An 18,036-nucleotide genomic window follows, 5' to 3' on the forward strand; every position below is an offset into this window, starting at 1 on the left:
TTTTTTTTCTTTGCATTATGTACAGTTTGGGGCCTAGTTTTTCAAACTGCCATCCTGTCTGCCACTGCAGTTTCACGCCTAGATGGGTCACGTGTTTGTGCCGCCCACTCGTGTCGCTTAGCATAGTCATCCAGCTACCTCGGTGCAACGTTTTGGACATAAAAACACTATTGTGAGGTGTGAGGTGTTCAGAATAGACTGGAAATGAGTGGAAATTAAGGTTATTGAGGTTAATAATAGCATAGGAGCAGAAAAACCTACAAATTCTGTGATTTTAGCTGTTTTTATGCTTTTTTAAAAAAAAATACAGATCCAAAACACAAAACCCAGAACCCAAAACACGGAAGGGTGGTTTTGGCAAAACCAATCCAGATCCAAAACACGAAGAAAGATCCAGATCCAAAACCAAAACACAAAACACGAAAAGTGGCCGGTGCACACCCCTAGATTAAAGTGGACGACTGAACGATAACGTTATCCTCCATTTTTTTTTACCTAAATGATGACAGATAACGATGAACGACGAACGATGAGCGTTCCTGCAGGTCGTTCGTCTTTATCGTTCATCGGGCAAACATACAGGCCAGCCTGACGATATTGTCAGGTTGCTGCACGTTGGGGAATGGGGGAGAGAGCCCGGCACTGAACGATATCGTTAATGATATCGTTCAGCGGGTGTGCTCAATGTCATGAACGACATTGAGCACAGCCTGCCAGGGACACACTAGACGATATCGCTCAGGGAGCATACAGTCTAGTGTGTATGCTCTTTAAGTGTTTCGCTCACGTCCTGGTAAAAAGCAAGTAAGTTAATAATGAGCAATACGGATAATATCCCTTATATCAAATGGCTTTATGGATAAAGCAGCACCAGTACATGCTATTATTAAGCATTTTAATGTCAGTGTGTGTAACTGCAGATTTTCTAGCCCTTGGTGTATCGTAGGTACTGTATACTTCTTGAAAAAGATAGCGTGTGTGTGCGTGTCCTTTCAGAGGAGCAGAAACACAATTTTGACCCAAAAGGATTTATTTATTTTTTTTAATGAAAGTTAAATTTCCTCATCTCCGAATGACTGAACTCACAGTATCAAAAGCAATACATTTTGGTTGTGGCATTTCATCCAATTTAACAGACTATGTACAAAGGTTTCAGTTGTGTTGCTTGAGAAGGTTTAAAAAAATAAAATAAAAAAAAGCACAAGTCTACGCCATCACCCACATACCATGGGAGCAGCCATTTTGAGGTGTCAGTAGATATTTATGTTAATGTAGACAATCCATTCGGAGCAGATATCTCGTGCCTCAGTGGAGGTCACTAGTCCATACTGAATTGAATAAATCAATATTGGTCCAGCCCACACAAAATGGCTGCCTCCAACCCCTTCTAGGAAACCGGTATATTATAAAGCACATTACTTCATAATACTAAACAGTTTCATATGGTATTGCACATAGTTTTACACAGACCCAGACATATTTCATTTGTTTTCACTTCTAAATATGCGACAGCTGAATTAGAAATAAAGTTATGGCACAAGACAATACATGGCTTGTGTACACAGTCTTTACAGACCACAGACATTTTATAATTGTTCCACACTTAGAACAAGGCTCCAGTTACATTATACTCTAAAAACAGGATGCTTCAAGGAGATGCATTTTGGTCTTAATGGGAGTTTTCAAGCATATAAGAATAAAAGGAAATTAATTAAAGCATGCCTGTTTCTAGTATGTAACAAAAGGGCCAGATCATAGGATTTGCTACCTATAGTAAGCAGCGATGAGTATAGGAATTCCTTTTTTTTTTTGTTAGTCTATATGGCACGTTGGTTTGTACCAATACTGAAACCCCTAAATAGTGGCTACTACATGCTTTGGGAGATACTTACAGGTACATAGGAGACCATGCATTTACAAGTTGTAAATGCTAGAAAAAGCAGCAAGAATTTGTCTCGCTGTTACCTGTGCTCCAATTCTCCCCCAAAAACGGAAAACCTACAAATATGTTTGATTTCCATTTTCATTACTAATGGACACCTGCATTTACGGAGGAAGAACCCAGAACAGTCTACCGGTACCCTGAGGCTCTGGAGAGGAAATGTTCTTCAATAAATAAGACTTTTACTGGTCTATTTACTAAGCAGTGTTATGAGACAGAGTGAAAAGAGACAAGTCTGTGATAAGGTGCCAGTCAATCAGCTCCCAACTGTCATCTCACAGGCTGTGTTTGAAAAATGACAGTTGGGAGCTGATTGGCTGGCACCTTATCACTTTTCACTCTGTCTCCTAACACTGCTTAGTAAATAGACCCCAAAGAACTTTATGTAGGCTGTGGCCCTGTGATAAAGTGATGGGATAAACAATGGTCAGACTGAAATGAGAGGATGATTTGAAGGAACACGAAGATGGATGGTCTCCTATAATGGACTGTAGCACAAACAGTGAGAAAATTTATTTCACACTCACAATGTACTAAGCTCTGAAAAGTGATAAAGTGGAGAGTGGTAACAGGGCCGGTTCTCCCGATACGCATGGTACGCAGCTGTGTAAGGCGCCACATAGTGAAGGGCGCCTCAGCTGCATACCATGCGGGCCGTGGTGCAGACTGTGTCTCTGTGACACAGCTGCACCGCCTGGGTAGCGCTGACCGGATGGAGTTCGGTCAGCACTACACAGCACAAACACACAGCCGCCGGCGCCAGCAGCTGTGTGTTTGCTTTAGCAGCTGATGAGAGTCAGACAGACTCATCGGCTGCTGCTCCCACTGCCGGAGCCGGACATCTTCCGGCTCCTGCAGTGGGTAATGGGAGTGACGTCACTCCCATAATGCAAAGCGGCGGACGGAGGAGCTGGTATCGGCGGCGGGACCAGGAGCGGGTTTCAGGTAAGTGTTTTTTTTTTAATTTTCATTACGTCTCTACTGCGGGGGCACTACAAGGGGGGAATACTACTTATGACACTACAGGGGGTAATACTACTGGGGGGCACTACAAGGGGGAATTACTAGGGGGGGAATACTACTGGGGACACTACAGGGGGTAATACTACTGGGGACACTACAGGGGGTAATACTACTGGGGACACTGCAGGGGGCACTACAGGGGGTAATACTACTGGGGATGGGGACACTACAGGGGGTAATACTACTGGGGGCACTACAGGGGGGGAATACTACTGGGGACACTACAGGGGGTAATACTACTGGGGACACTACAGGGGGCACTACTACTGGGGGCACTACGGGGTAATACTACTGGGGATGGGGACACTACAGGGGGTAATACTACTGGGGGCACTACAGGGGGGGAATACTACTGGGGGCACTACAAGGGGGGGGATTACTACTGGGGGCACTACAAGGGGGGATTACTACTAGGGGCACTACAAGGGGGGGGGGGTGACCACTACTGGGGGCATTATATAAAGGGCACTGCATAGTGGGTACCACTACTGGGGGCACTATATAAGGGGAATACTACTGGGGGCACAAGGGGCACTGCACAGGGGGGGACCACTACCGGGGGCACTGCATAGGGAGTACCACTACTGGGGGCACTGCACAGGGGGTCTACTACTGGGGGCACTGCACAGGGGGGACCACTACCGGTGGCAATGTAAAAGGGGCACTGCATAGGGGGGGCGCCAAAAAATATACTTGCTTACCAAAAAATTTGGGCTAGGGCCGGCCCTGAGTGATAAACCACCAGCCAATCAGCTCCCAACTGTCATTTTTCAAACACAGCCTGTAACATGACAGTTGGGAGCTGAGCGGTTGGTCGTTTATCATTCTCCAGTTTATCACTTTGCAGAGCTTCATACATCTGGCCCATTGAGAGATGTAGCAAACTTTTGAGAGAGAATGTGGAGAAGCTGCCCATCTAGTCACGCGAAATCACATCGTAGCCCTGCCCCCTGCTTTACAACGCCGGTAATATCGGCATTATAAAGCGGGGCGGCGCGCCCCACTCCGCCCACTTAAGCCACCCCCACCCTCCCTGCTACACCGACCTGGCAGTCCCCTCCATGAATGTTGGTATGTATGATGTTCAGATGCTGTGGAACTACACATCCTGAGTGCCATAGGTCTATAAAATGACAGTGAGAAGCTGGTTGGTTGCTATGGACAACCTCTGCACTTGAAGGGGAAGATGTTTCAACCCTTTGAGAAAGATTAAAGTTTTAGCCGTATTCTGTAAAGATCTAGTGTAATGCTTTGCAAATAGGGGAGGAGCATTCAGTACACAAAGATAGTCCTCAAACAATGGATTTGTACTAGTTGTCGGACACTGATCAATGACGTGATCTGTAGCATCAGCAGCATCAAGCAACCATACTAAAAACTTGGCACTGCTGAGTAATTATTGGCACATACTAAATTGTACAATATTTATTTTTGTGCAGATAGTCAGATAATGAATGTTTAGTGTAGGAATATCCTGATCTAGTTACGCCAAGCAGTACTGTGAAACTAATATCGGACAAAAACACTGCAATAATAACACATACAAGTACATATCCCTCAACTGTCCCGTTTTTCTGGGACTGTCCCGCTGTCCCATCCGTGGGCCACAGTGTCCCGCGGTGGGGGGGAAGTTGGGGTGTGCAGGACTGCCTGGGGGCTGCCCAGCATTTCGGAGAGTGCTGGGCACGCCCCCAAAGTGACGAAAACGGGGGAAGGGCAAGGCTCCGCCCAGTTTTCAATAGGCTCTACCTCTTTTCTATAAGCCATGCCCCCTTTTCGGACTGTCCCTCCTTATGATGTCCAAATGTTGGGAGGTATGCAAGTACATTATGCAAGGTCTGCATTCTAGGCCAGTATATGCTGTGGGGAGCTCATACAGCTGACCATTACAGAGAGCAATGTCATATTGGCAGGGTACAATACAGAGATACAGAGACAATCTTTACAGCTTTGTAGATGTCAGCTTTCAACTGTACTAGGTATTCACAGAATTCTGAATGTGGAGAGCACAACTAATGGGAAATATTAAGCACCAAATATGTAGTCGGTTTTCAGAATTCCGTAATTTGACAAACCTCAGCAAATGAAAGTCAGAATGTTATACAGTGATAACTGTCCAATGCTGCATGGTTTTAATAGCTTATGTGCGTGTACGTTTTACTAGGTTCAAGTCTATATACACTTGGCTTAAATGTTCCCTACACTACCACAGCACAATCAAACCACATATCACGAGTGCCCAGTCTTCTAACATGGCACTAACAGTATACAGGCAACCAGTAACCAATCAGATTTACTTTTATTGGCAAGTGTGGCTTGCACTAGACAGAATAAAGCATGGAATGTAGCCTATATTTCTCCAATTTACCTAAACCTTCATTGTGTTCACCCCTACAGACCGCCGACAGCGGCATATTGTAGGTTTGAACCAATATTTACAAAAATGAAGCCTATAAAATCATTTTAGCCCTCTTGCTTCTGTCATAGCACCAGTTCCTAGCAAATCGGTAAGCGGCATACTTGGTTTAAGTTACAAAATGTCCGACTACCCATGAGTGGGAAGTAGGTGCACATTAAAATACAAGCTCACTCCGTGCAGACCTTCCTTTTACTTAGTGACCCATCATTAATCTGACAAGAAAATGCATGGCTCCCAATTATGTCGTTACCAATACAGTGGTCAGTGCATATTCATCACTAATTGAGGAGTCTACAAGTCTAACAAAGGCTAAGAAAGGTACCTTCAAACGCTTGCATACAAATACTTCTTATTGTTAATGCAGTGGTTTCCCTCCATACCTAATAACATTATTTCAATATGTATCTACACATTCATATGCACCACATAAAGAACCACGTCAGAACACCGGCAAGGAAATTCCAGTTAGCAGACCTCTGTATAGAGAAGTGACACAGATTATTCTGCGAGCAGTGGCTTCAAAAAATAAAAAATCTGTGAAACAAACAAATCAAGAGCACATTGTTGGCTTAATGATATGCAAGGGGGAAAAATTAATCTCACACACACAAAAAAAAATAAGTTTTAAAGTGACTTTGTAGGACCAGAAACGTGGGCAAATATTAGACACAGGTCTATAGGTTTGCACTTCATTTCCTTGTGCTGTGCACTACAATCACGTCTTTAGGTCCCACATTTCTGCTTCACTAACAATCCTTCCACAAAAGGAATAAGACGCCGGGGAGGCGATATGGCAGAATTAATATCCGTGCAAGCTTTGGGCTGTGTAAACAGGTCAATCCCATTTTTTGAAGTCTAAAAGGTTTTTAGGGACAATCCATCCTTGCCGGTTAAAGCAAACATATGAGGCTCTTCCCCTCTTCTATTTCCTCCTGCACTTTGTCACTAGAGGTGGCGATCTCAGCTTGCGCGGAGAAGATGGCACAGATGAAGGTGAGGACGGTGCCTCCGATGGCTGTATAGAAAGCCCAACCCAAAGAACACTCTCCAAGCTTGTATGCCGATGCATAATGTCCACAGTAGGTGAGGACTTTCTGGGACCCCCAGCCAGCAGGGTACAGAATTAAGCCGAGTATAAGAAAAAGACCTAAAAAAACAAAAAAGAGTGGAAAGAAATTGAGAGGATGTTACTATGATGGACATTGCAAGGTTATTCTAAACATTTTCCATACTTTGTAACATGTCATCGTTCGAAACAGCGGTTCTGCCAGTGTGTTCTCAAGCCTGAAATTGCAATAGAACCAGCTGCACAATACAGTGATTGATAGGTAGAACACATTTGTTCATTCATTTGTGATACATAAAAAGTTCAGTCATTCTTTCTGCACAAAAATTAAACAAAATATTTTTAATAACTAATATTCACTCTACATTCAGTCTATTGATGACTCAGAACTATTATTATGTTAGTTTGTTTAGAGATTTTTTTTTTTTTAAAGGGAATAAAACATTAGCAAGGCGACCCCTTTTGACTGGAGCACGTCTCTGTAATGCCGCAGATGGCAGCGCGCTATTTCATCTTTAACCGACACTCTCAGCCAGGGGGTGGGATAGAGACCACACACTCAACGGTCACTCTGACAAATCCTTGGCTTCCCCCTCCCATGTAAAGTACGTACTTTGCTGTTACAATAGCCCTGCTATAGTGTAAAAGCAACAATCTCCGCCATGTAGCCTGAGATCCATGTCTCTGCAGGCATCCGGGTTATTGATCCCAGTGGTATATATTTTGAAAAGAGTTTAAATAACATGAAAACAAAATCTGACAGCAGACAGAAACCACATGGCCTGTTTCGATCCCTAAAAAAAACCATCAGACACACTTGAGCCTTTACAAAAAAAATAAAACAAATTAGATTTTATATATAGTCTCCCAGGTATCCCCAGCATGTTTAAGTCCCCCGACTGTATTTCCTCTACTGAGAGCATTTTTCATATATCTACTACTCTTTCAGTAAAGAAATTGCTCCTCAAACCTCTGTATGACGCATCCCTCCTGGGGATATACATTTCCTGCCATATCCATGCCTCCAGGCTATAGTACATAGAGATCCTTTAGTCTTTCCTAGTAAGTTGTGTGATGATGAACTATAACAATGATCTGTGAGCTGCAGTGTATAGAGAAATAGGTATTTATATAGAAGTCAGTGATAGGATCCCAAACGTGCTCTATAATCTAGTATTAGAGTGCAGAAACTGGTTTAGTGCTATATCCATTATAATACTATTACCTCACAAATGGGTACGCAATAGGCTGACATGATCTAATTACAAAGTCTGAACACAATGGATTAAAAGGCAGAAAGCCCTCTTTGGAGTCTCTGAATTAAGTACATGAAACAAATGAAATCTGCTTTCCAGCTGTAAGTTACAGAGTGAGAATATAGAGGAGTGCTACTGAGAGGAAGACTGAAGTAGGAGGCAAACAGCCTGAGCAAGTCCTGAGAGCCAGCACACAGCCCATTGCCCGTGATCGGTATTTCAATCCCATTCCGATGTAGTTATGAGACCGGCACCCCCAGGGGGAGGTTACAGTCAGGCACTAGGAGGGGATGTTAGGGTTAGGTACCACTAAGGGAGGGTTAGGAGGGAGGGGGGGGGGGGGCAGGGGAGGGTTAGGGTACTTACCTGCCCCAGTCAGGATAAACAGCCGCCGGTATTTCAATACCATTCCGTCTGTGGGTATAATATAGGAGAGTCCTTGGTGCACTTCCCTAGGTCTCCCTAAGCACAGAAATGTGCAACATATGCAAGGAGCACATTAAATGGTATATTTTATTATAGACTGAATGGACAGCGCTGCGTTCCTGCACTATACCCTGTTCACACATATACCACAACCAAACAGGTCTATTGTAACTTCTCCGTGTCTTTAAAGATATATCAGGGAGTATGAAACTATGGGGTCTATGTACTAAGCAGTGATAAGAGACAGAGTGAAAAGTGTTAAGTGATAAGGTGCCAGCAAATCAGCTTCCAACTGCCATCTCACAGGCTGTGTTTGAAAAATGACAGTTGGGAGCTGATTGGCTGGCACCTTATCACAGACATCACTTTTCACTCTGTCTCTTATCACTGCTTAGTACATAGACCCCATGGTTTTACATGTTACTGAACTTTATATACTCAATTTCACCAGCAGTTGGGTGAGTTATTTGAGGTGGGTTTACTTACTGATTGCCTAGCAGACAATAAGGTGGTAATAATTGTTACCCTCTGGGGTTACTACACTTTAGTGCTAGATTTATGGATAGGTTTCAAGCTTAAGCAGTGAAAAAATTGCTATGTTGACATTTTGAACGTTAACAACAAGTGTGTGACCGTGGCGCGTCGTCCTCGTTTTGTAGGCGTGCAGAGGATAGTGCGTCTTCCAACACAGATTTCCTGGCCCCGGCAGAGGGTAAACGCCGGCCATCCCAAGTAACCGGAGGGTTACTCAGATGTCTGATGGTCATGCAGATGATCTGATGCTGCGTCTTCGGATCACAGAAGCCGGCAGGAGGCTTCTATTCAAACAAGACGCCTCCTGTGGCATTAGTGTATTTACACACAGCAGCTGTGGCAAAAGACTCAGATGCTCTTTACACTGGGCTCACTGTGCTCTGGCGCTAAAAGAGTTAAATCCGTTATTGTACTTTTAAGTATCTGCTGCAAGTGGAAAGACGTGTGCTGCAAGTCCAAGGGATACAAGACAATCCAGTGAAAAGTGCTTCCCTGCGCGGTTACACAATATACATAGTAACAAGCATATAGTTCAGCTTCGAGTCAAGCAACTACTAGGCTTCTTCACATTTAATATGCAACAAAACAATATACATTAGTAACTTAATAAAAATATAGAATTATAACATTTTCTGGAAAAGGCACCATGAATAAAACAAATTAATAGGGCAAAGTCCCACTATAATTAGGGTTGCGACTATAACTCCACAGTGAATAAACAAAATTCTGTTGACTGTTGTAGTTTTTAGTTATTTTAATGAGCCACACAATACCACCATGCGGGGGCACTCAATACTGATCCAGTAAACGATGGGCATCTGATAACCAACGTTTCAATGTTTATTTATAACATTTTCCTCAGGGTGCATATTAGATAGATAGATAGATAGATAGATATATATATATATATATATATATATCTATCTATCTTATATATAACATTCATTGGTTGGTCTATTTGTTTCGGTTATGTATTCAGACAGCCCGGCACCGATTGGGATGAAACAAACGCGAGATAGTCCAGTTGGAACCTGCCAAGATTTTAAGGCGGCCCAGAACAGGCTCATCGGATAAAAGTCCTGCCCTGCGTACATCAATGGGAGGTCCGACCTGGACCTCAACACCCTAGTATGACTTCTGGGATCCAATGTTACTACACAAAAAAAGGAAAGAAAAAGCACTGTCTCTTTGTTGGCGCACAAGGAGAAAAGTAGATTAAAATATAACTTTTAATTTTAAATATCTAAAATAATCCAGCCTTACTAGTGAAATATTCCGTAGAGATAAAATCATGAAACCAACACATAAATGTATATAATTCTGATATTTATTAATCAATATTAAACAATAACGTAATAAGTAATGTGTTTGTCTCTATGTCCTTGTTCTATTATTAATTGAATTATAGGAATTTCTTTTATTGATAATTCATTCTCAAATGGATTGTGCCTATAGCAAACCCACAGTTGTGGATAAGTGGCAATGTTGTCGGATATCTCAAATTAACGATGCCTTCATGTGACTTATATGTTAACATATAAGTCACATGAAGGCATCGTTAATTTGAGATATCCGACAACATTGCCACTTATCCACAACTGTGGGTTTGCTATAGGCACAATCCATTTGAGAATGAATTATCAATAAAAGAAATTCCTATAATTCAATTAATAATAGAACAAGGACATAGAGACAAACACATTACTTATTACGTTATTGTTTAATATTGATTAATAAATATCAGAATTATATACATTTATGTGTTGGTTTCATGATTTTATCTCTACGGAATATTTCACTAGTAAGGCTGGATTATTTTAGATATTTAAAATTAAAAGTTATATTTTAATCTACTTTTCTCCTTGTGCGCCAACAAAGAGACAGTGCTTTTTCTTTCCTTTTTTTGTGTATTGCTTATTACTGTCTGTGGCAGCACCCCCATGGGATAATCATACATTAGTGAGTTATCAACAAGTTGGGGCTTTCATATTTATAATTATTTTCAAATTAAACCTTGTGCAGAGGTACTTCCCAAGTTCCCTATTCCTAATTTATAATCCAATGTTACTACTCTGAAGTTTTTGCCCAAATCCATCCAGTGGAAGGCTCAGAACAGGCTCCCCAGGTCAAAGTTCTGCCCAGCATACAGCAACAGGAGGTCCGACCAGGGCCCTAAAGCCCCTAAAACCCCTAAAACCTGGCCAGGATCCAACTGGACTACCTCGCGTTGGTTCATTCCAGTCGGTGCAGGGGTGTCTGAATGCATAACCGGACAAACAGACCAATGAATTTTATATATAAGAGAAACAAATGCCCGGCACTCCTGTGCATAGTCATTCAACAGCACTTTTCCCTGATAACCTGATAACAGCATAAGAAGTGGAGTGATGGACGCCACTCCCGGCTTAGCAACTGAAATAAATCACGCTCACAACAGCGTTATACTGCCAACACTACAGAGGCTTAAGCTCTTTATCAAGAGCTGCGTGTGCGTTTCAATCAGTCAGATGTCATCGGGTCTCCACAGGGTCCGGCTGATAGAGATGCACACGCAGGGTGTTTAAGCTATAAAAAGGTATGTGAAGTTCTTATCCTTTTTATGTCTTGATAAAAGAGCTAAGGCTCTGAACGTTGGCAGTATAACGCTGTTGTGTGTTTCAGCTGTCTACTGCTCCACTTATTAGTTCTATATATATTCATACACACACACACAAACATATACACACATTTATAACTCAACCGAAACACACACATATACATGACAACAGGCTGCCTAACAAAAAAAAGGTCTATTTGAGCCTAGCAATAACAAATGTCCTGAATGGAAAGCTGCATAAGCAATCAGTCTAGTAGGGGGTATTTGTACCAGGGTGGTCTGAACTCAGAGCTACAAGCTAGACAGATTTTCAGTGTCTCCAATTAGCTCAACTCTGCTTACTCAATTAATTGTGTTGTGCCCTGAAAGCATGACCCATTACAGGTCCTCTGGACCACCATGGGCCGTACACAGGTTTCTTTACAATAAAAATATGCCTATCTATATAAATAGTGTTCTAATGTCATCACTTCAGAGTTCACTAAGAAAACTTTTACACTAAGGAATAGGGGCTGACAGGAAACTTTCATTCTAGGGGGTAAACACAAGCAAGTGACCCCAGCTATTCTACCTTCAAACTGCGACACAATAAAAAAAATGTAGTTAGTAATATTACAGAGTTTGGAACTTTACTGACTTGGTATAGAGACATGCATTTATTTACATCTTAAAAACAAAATGTATGACACATGCAATAATTAGATACTAGAATCGGCCAACACCCACCTGGCCCACCTAATCCCTCATTATAAATCATATCCCAAATGGGCTTCCCCCATCTCTCGTTAAAACATACCCAATATTTGCAACCCCCTTTATTTAAAAAATCATGCCTCAAATACCACATGTTCTTTAGAAATACAGTCACTTGAACGACCTGTTGAAAATCAGACCTGAGATCAATGGGCCGAACCAATCAAATGACTCTTTGGTCCCTCTCAGTATCTCCTTATAGCTTCATGCAATCTGATTGGTGGAGAGCTCCAGCCAACCTCCAATTACTGTGTGGAGCCATCCATTAATCAGTATCAAATAGCCAACCACCATGGATAATGCTGCATGTACAGTACGTGGTAGGCAGCGGAGAGACGGGCAGAAGATGCTGCCAGGCTACCATGACTGCATTTTTAAACATTATTGGAGCACCCAGGGAGTGTCTTCTGTCTGCCTCCTGCCTTATTTATAGCACTCCTGTGGCCCCAAAGCACAAAAACTGTATATGCGCCCCTGCTAAGGAATAATGCACCACTCCTATAAATTGTATGTGCGCTATTACATTGCTTGGAGGATTAACAGTAGGTAAAATAGAATGATGTTCTATGAGAGTTCTCAGAAAAACCTGTTCTACTATATATATTCCCCTCCCTGTAGTTATTATCCTTGGGCTTGCATATGTTTATTAACCAAATGGAAACAAAAATGCGGTCAATCTGCTGGGTGGTGTAGGATAAAAACAAACAATTAAGGCTCAAATCCAAAAGCAAAAATGTGCAAAATGAAGTGAATATTTCCCTATATTTTTTTTTTTTATTTATTTCAACTTAAAATAAAAAAACTCTCCTGATCTACTGAAAGTGTAAGTACAATGGAGACTACCGGAGAAAAGTTTACCCCACCACTAAGGAATAATATTTAACTTGACCTCCACTGGAGATGTGGAACGGAAAGCTAGAGTGGAAATCAGCATTAGTTACAGTATTAGAGGTTTATTAGTCACAGAGAACATGTAATTCTCTCCACAACACCAGATGTCACCAGGATGTCTTCCAGTAATGAAAATGTTCTTTTAAGATGTGACCTTTAGGAAAACACTGATCAACTGGAAGGCTCCAGATACCTTTCTCCCGCCACTGAGTGCAAGCTCCCCGGCCTGGACAGGAAGCATGCTATAACTCCTTGTCTTACTACCTGATTTGGTGATCTGGGAAGACTTATCCATTATTATATCTCACTATTCCAGAGCACCAATACAAATATAACACGGTCACCCCCAGGCATCATTTTTAAGTGCCGACCATAAAATTCCTCATGTTCTGAGTTTTAGTTGCAGTTCTAACCATACAATACTGTATCTATTGAACAGGAGTATTTAAAAGCCAACTGGTCATAATCGAATCAATTGAACATGACGCGATACGGACAGTAGTGCGTGAAGGCTGCATAGCACACACTTTGCTGTACAATGTACAAGATCATCAGGTCTATGTCCATGAAAATAATTTTCAAAGTTATCAACTGTGTAGTGGATCTGTATAATCTTAACGTGTTGCATTAAAGCGTGTGCCTAATATTCCAATGAAAAGTCTATATAATACCCAATAGTAGATCTGTATTTGTCGAGAGGAGTGGGAGCAGATACCCAACTTGTTCTGCAGGGGTGACATGAAACTGATATGAAGTTAAATAACCCATTCCTCAGGTTTACTGGTGTTACAAAGCAACGTATTTAATAATAGTAGAATGGGTTAAGGCGGTAAATGAATGTCGCCTAAAGTTGTGACACCCCTTCCTGTAAGTCTGTAATAGGAGCGCTATAGGACACTGCTAGCCGAACATCGGACGTATGTTGCTCCCAAGAAGAGTGCGCAGAAAAATACCTATACAGGTATGCAGCCGCCCCTATGTAGATCCTTGGTTTGCTACTGGTCATCATCCTCAGTGCCCCTTCCACCAACACTGCGCTAGATGGAAAAAAGACCACTCTAAACTGGCGTGCCTGACTCCCTCCTCGCGGCTGCATCTGTACGAGCGGTCTGCAGACCACCTGTACACACTTGCCGATGGACAGATATGTCTGCAGATAGATCTGTCCATTGGCTGTGCTACACAGCCAATGCGATATGTCTGAACGACGTCGCACACAGACATATCGCTGGTACACACTGGCCGACAGCCAGCAGATATATTGGCCGATCAACTGATCGACTAATATATCTGTCAGTGTGTACCCAGCTTAATCCACAAAAGTCACTGATCTGTAGAAGATGCTGCTGATTAGTATGGCTGCTCGGCTGAAGCCCATTGTCAGGGAACAAATAAATGACTTGCCAAAAAAAAATAATAATTAATTTAAAACAAATATATTAGGAAAGGTAGTTTTTGCTTTGGTTATATGAAACATTATATACCAGTTTTATAGATTAAGATTGGCACTTACTACAAAATATAATCAACGATGAATAATTCTGCATAATGGAGAATTATGGAGTATTTCAGTCTCTAATCCGATGGACCTCGAAAGGAACATTCAAAATATCCATCACAAACACTCTACATAAATAACATTGTTTTGGGTGGTAAGCCCCTCGTACATACTACATTGAAATAGACAAGTGTTTCCCCTTCACATGGATGTACAGAAACACGGACAGAAAGATTAAACAGAACCTTTTATAGCTTGGGAAAACTGATTGCAGTAGAGGGAGGCCATGGTTTACCTCAGCCAACACCATAAAATACCCCTAGATAAACAGATAAATTGCATTACTCATGTGGCATTAATAAACTCGCCCGGTGAGGTAGAATCAGAGTACACACAGGGAAAGTGTAGAAAGTTTTGCTTCCAGAATATCTGCATTACAAATTACACTGACCGATCCATATCTGCAGCCACATTATTCTATACTGGCTCCTGCAGCCAAGAACCATAACAAGCAAAATAAGATTTAATTCCAAATTGATCTAATCGGAATAATATCTAGGTAGATCAGATGAAAGCACAGTGGCCACTGGCTTGTGTATACGGTCATTTCAGCACCTGAACCTCACCTATTGTGGTGTTATCCCCTCACTGATTATAATTTGCATTTACATATAAATTATACCAAAAACTTTAAAAAAAAATTCTAAATCTAATTATTTCAGTTGTAAATATATTTACCCAGAAGCAAAGGGAAAGTTGAAACTTTAATTAAAACCTACTGTCCTATTATCATCAGTCATTCCAGGTGCAGATGGGCCGAAAGCAATGTATTTCAGTCAATAAGATCTGCTGTGTACAGTCGCTGGTTGTATGGGGGCCATTACACTCAAGCCATCTATTTTATTTTACAATGTAATCTGTAGTGTACATTATTGGCTCCCAAACTGTGTGCCATGGTACCCAAGGGTGCTTAGGGCACTGGCAGGGTTGGTGGTTCAGTACCAAATCAATTTACTTAAGTTCAATATTACAGCAAAACCAGTGATAGTGGCTCCCAATCATAAAATATGTGGACAAACATATGGCCACCACCACCACCACATAACTGGACCTAAGGATGACATATAAGCACAATGTATTTCTAATTGTTGATGAATTCCTCAATAAAAATTTGTCCTATGGGTACCGTGAACACAATGTTGATAGTCTAGGTCTCTAGGATTCAAAAAAGACTTGGGGATGAGAAGGCCTGCACTGTAATACCACTAGGAACATGGGGGGAGGGGGCTGTACTGTAATACCAATAGGAACATGGGGGGACAGCTGCACTGTAACCACTAGATACTTGGGGGCCCGCACTGAAATGCCGCTAGGGACTTGGGGGGGCCTGCACTGTAATGCCACTAGGGACTTGGGGGGGTCTACAAGGTAAAGTCAGATAATTTGGAGTCTGCATAGTAGGCTCTAAAAGAAGTATAGCATTTAACAGTATTCTATCATATACATTGTGTCAGGGCCGGCTCTTGGGGTGTTCGACAAGTGCGGTCGAATAGGGGCGCCACCCTATAGAGGGCGCACCCCTCTCCAACATCCCGATGTCAGCGGGACAGTACTGTCCCGCTGTTCCACCCGTGGGCCGAAGTGGCCCACGGGTGGTCACATGGCGGTGCCGGACCCCGGAGTACCTGAATGGATGCTGCGTGCATGCGCGCGGCATCCATTCAGTGCCGGGAGAGGGCTGGGGGAAGCACAGCTAGTGACGGAGTGCTGGGCTTATCCCCAGCCTGACGTTATTTGGAGGCGTGCCATGCGGACACGCCAACAAATAATGTCACTTAGGAGTATGGCCTATGGTAATTAGGCCACGCCCCATTTTCAGGGAGACACTAGAACGGGGGGCAGTCTGATCCATTCCCAACACATTTCGTACAATTATGTACTTTTTCAAGAAAAAAATCCTGTTGAAGTTATAACAATCATTGTGGTTGACATAAAAATAAAAGGAGCGTTTTTATGTATGTATTTATTGTCTAGTTGGTACCGGTCTTAAGACGTGTAAAGAGTTACTAAGCTTTGTTAGGAGATAAAGTGAACAGTGATAAGGTACCAGCCAATCAGCTCCCACCTGTCATCTCAAAGGCTGTGTTTGAAAAATGACAGTTAGGAGCTGATTGGCTGGCACCTTATCACTTTTCACTTTGTCTCCTAACACTGCTTAGTAAATAGACCCCTTTGAGAGCAAAGTACGCTACCTGGATATATCTAATGCTTTGTCACCTTGGCCAAAGAATCAGTATGGCATTGTAGATGATAGGATTATTATATATATAAAATTCATTGGTCTGTTTGCTTCTCTGTCTGGTTATGCATTCGGACACACCTGCATCCCGGTTGGACCTCCCGCTTGTGTACACTGGGCAGAACTTTGACCCAGGGAGCCAGTTCTGAGCCTTCCACTGGATGGAATTAGATGAAAACTTCACAGAGGGGTTGGCGATTGGTCTGGGATGCCTAACTTAACCTCAAGATTTAAACCCCGGCAACGTCGGGTACTTCAGCTAATGGGAAATAAATCTATTATTTCCGTGCTAATTCTATGAATCATGCACCTCGTGGCATGCTCAGTTACACAATGTTGACATAATTTTATCTATTTTTATTTACCAAAAAGCTCAATTACTTCATGTAGGATTCTGACCAACTATACAGAAAATAACTATTACATGTTGCTGGCAACCTGGATTCTCTCTTAACCACATCAACACAGGCTGGGAGGAATCTTGGCTCTTTCACAGTTGTTCAGTCTATTCTGTAACTACTGCACGTCACATCTGCGGAGTCCTGGTGGAAATGTGTCAGTGCACAAGTTAGATCCTGCAAATGACAAGTTCACTCTTTATTGATTGCCCAGAAGTCAGATCTTTTACCAACTTATTAAAAACTGGGATAATGAACTCTTCCCAGCAGCAGAAAGTGACCCAATATCAGGCATAATCTTATTCACAGGAGCTAGAGTACCATGAGACTGTCTCAAGTTATACACAACCAGCCTCATAGTAACCATAAGGGCTTCTAATGAGGAAGTTCCATCCAGACCCCCTTTTAATCTGCCTCTACCAGCCATAGAAATCTAGATGCTCACATGTGACTACTACAGAGAATGAATCATTGCTACAGATGAGTCTTTTACATAAATCACTGCCAGCGTACATAGTGTGTAGACCTTTCATTGACTGGAAAATTAGTCTGTTCTGCCGACTTATGTTACACAAACTTGCTCAGTGACGTTTCAAAGCATTAAGACATAACTAGGTAATACTCGCTAATAGGCATACAATATGGGTGGTATGTACTAAAGTGAAAAATGCAGTTAAACCCCTGAAAATGCAGTTTCCGGGGTTGTTACCGCATTTTCAATATGTACTAAAGCACCAGAATGCGATGCATTCTGGTGCTTCATCCCGGTGGGTAATGCCATCTTCAGGTGGCGTTACCCAATAGAAGCCTATGGGCTTCTTTTCGGGACACCTCCTGAGAGGGATACAATCGGATCCCTCCCCTCTCCCCCCACGGCTCTGGCGTCCTTCTGCGCATGTGCAAAAGGACGCTAGAGGGACTTCTGGGTGTTAAAC

The 18,036-nt window shown here is 42.3% G+C and overlaps 1 protein-coding gene across 3 annotated transcripts in view; it reads right to left on the reverse strand.

The window, feature by feature from the left end:
• Positions 1–4,010: 4,010 nt before the first annotated feature.
• The window catches only part of LHFPL2 (LHFPL tetraspan subfamily member 2), a 114,272-nt gene continuing 100,246 nt past the window's right edge, over positions 4,011–18,036 (reverse strand). For all 3 annotated transcript variants that reach the window (XM_088443881.1, XM_088443880.1, XM_088443882.1), the window contains one exon: positions 4,011–6,531. In XM_088443881.1, coding sequence (XP_088300007.1) covers positions 6,275–6,531 — 257 coding nt within the window. In that variant the 3' untranslated portion in view covers positions 4,011–6,274. The remainder of the gene's footprint in view (positions 6,532–18,036) is intronic.

The sequence above is a fragment of the Taudactylus pleione genome, unplaced genomic scaffold (assembly GCF_031769625.1).
Source record: "Taudactylus pleione unplaced genomic scaffold, aTauple2 ptg000336l, whole genome shotgun sequence".
NCBI lineage: Eukaryota > Metazoa > Chordata > Amphibia > Anura > Myobatrachidae > Taudactylus > Taudactylus pleione.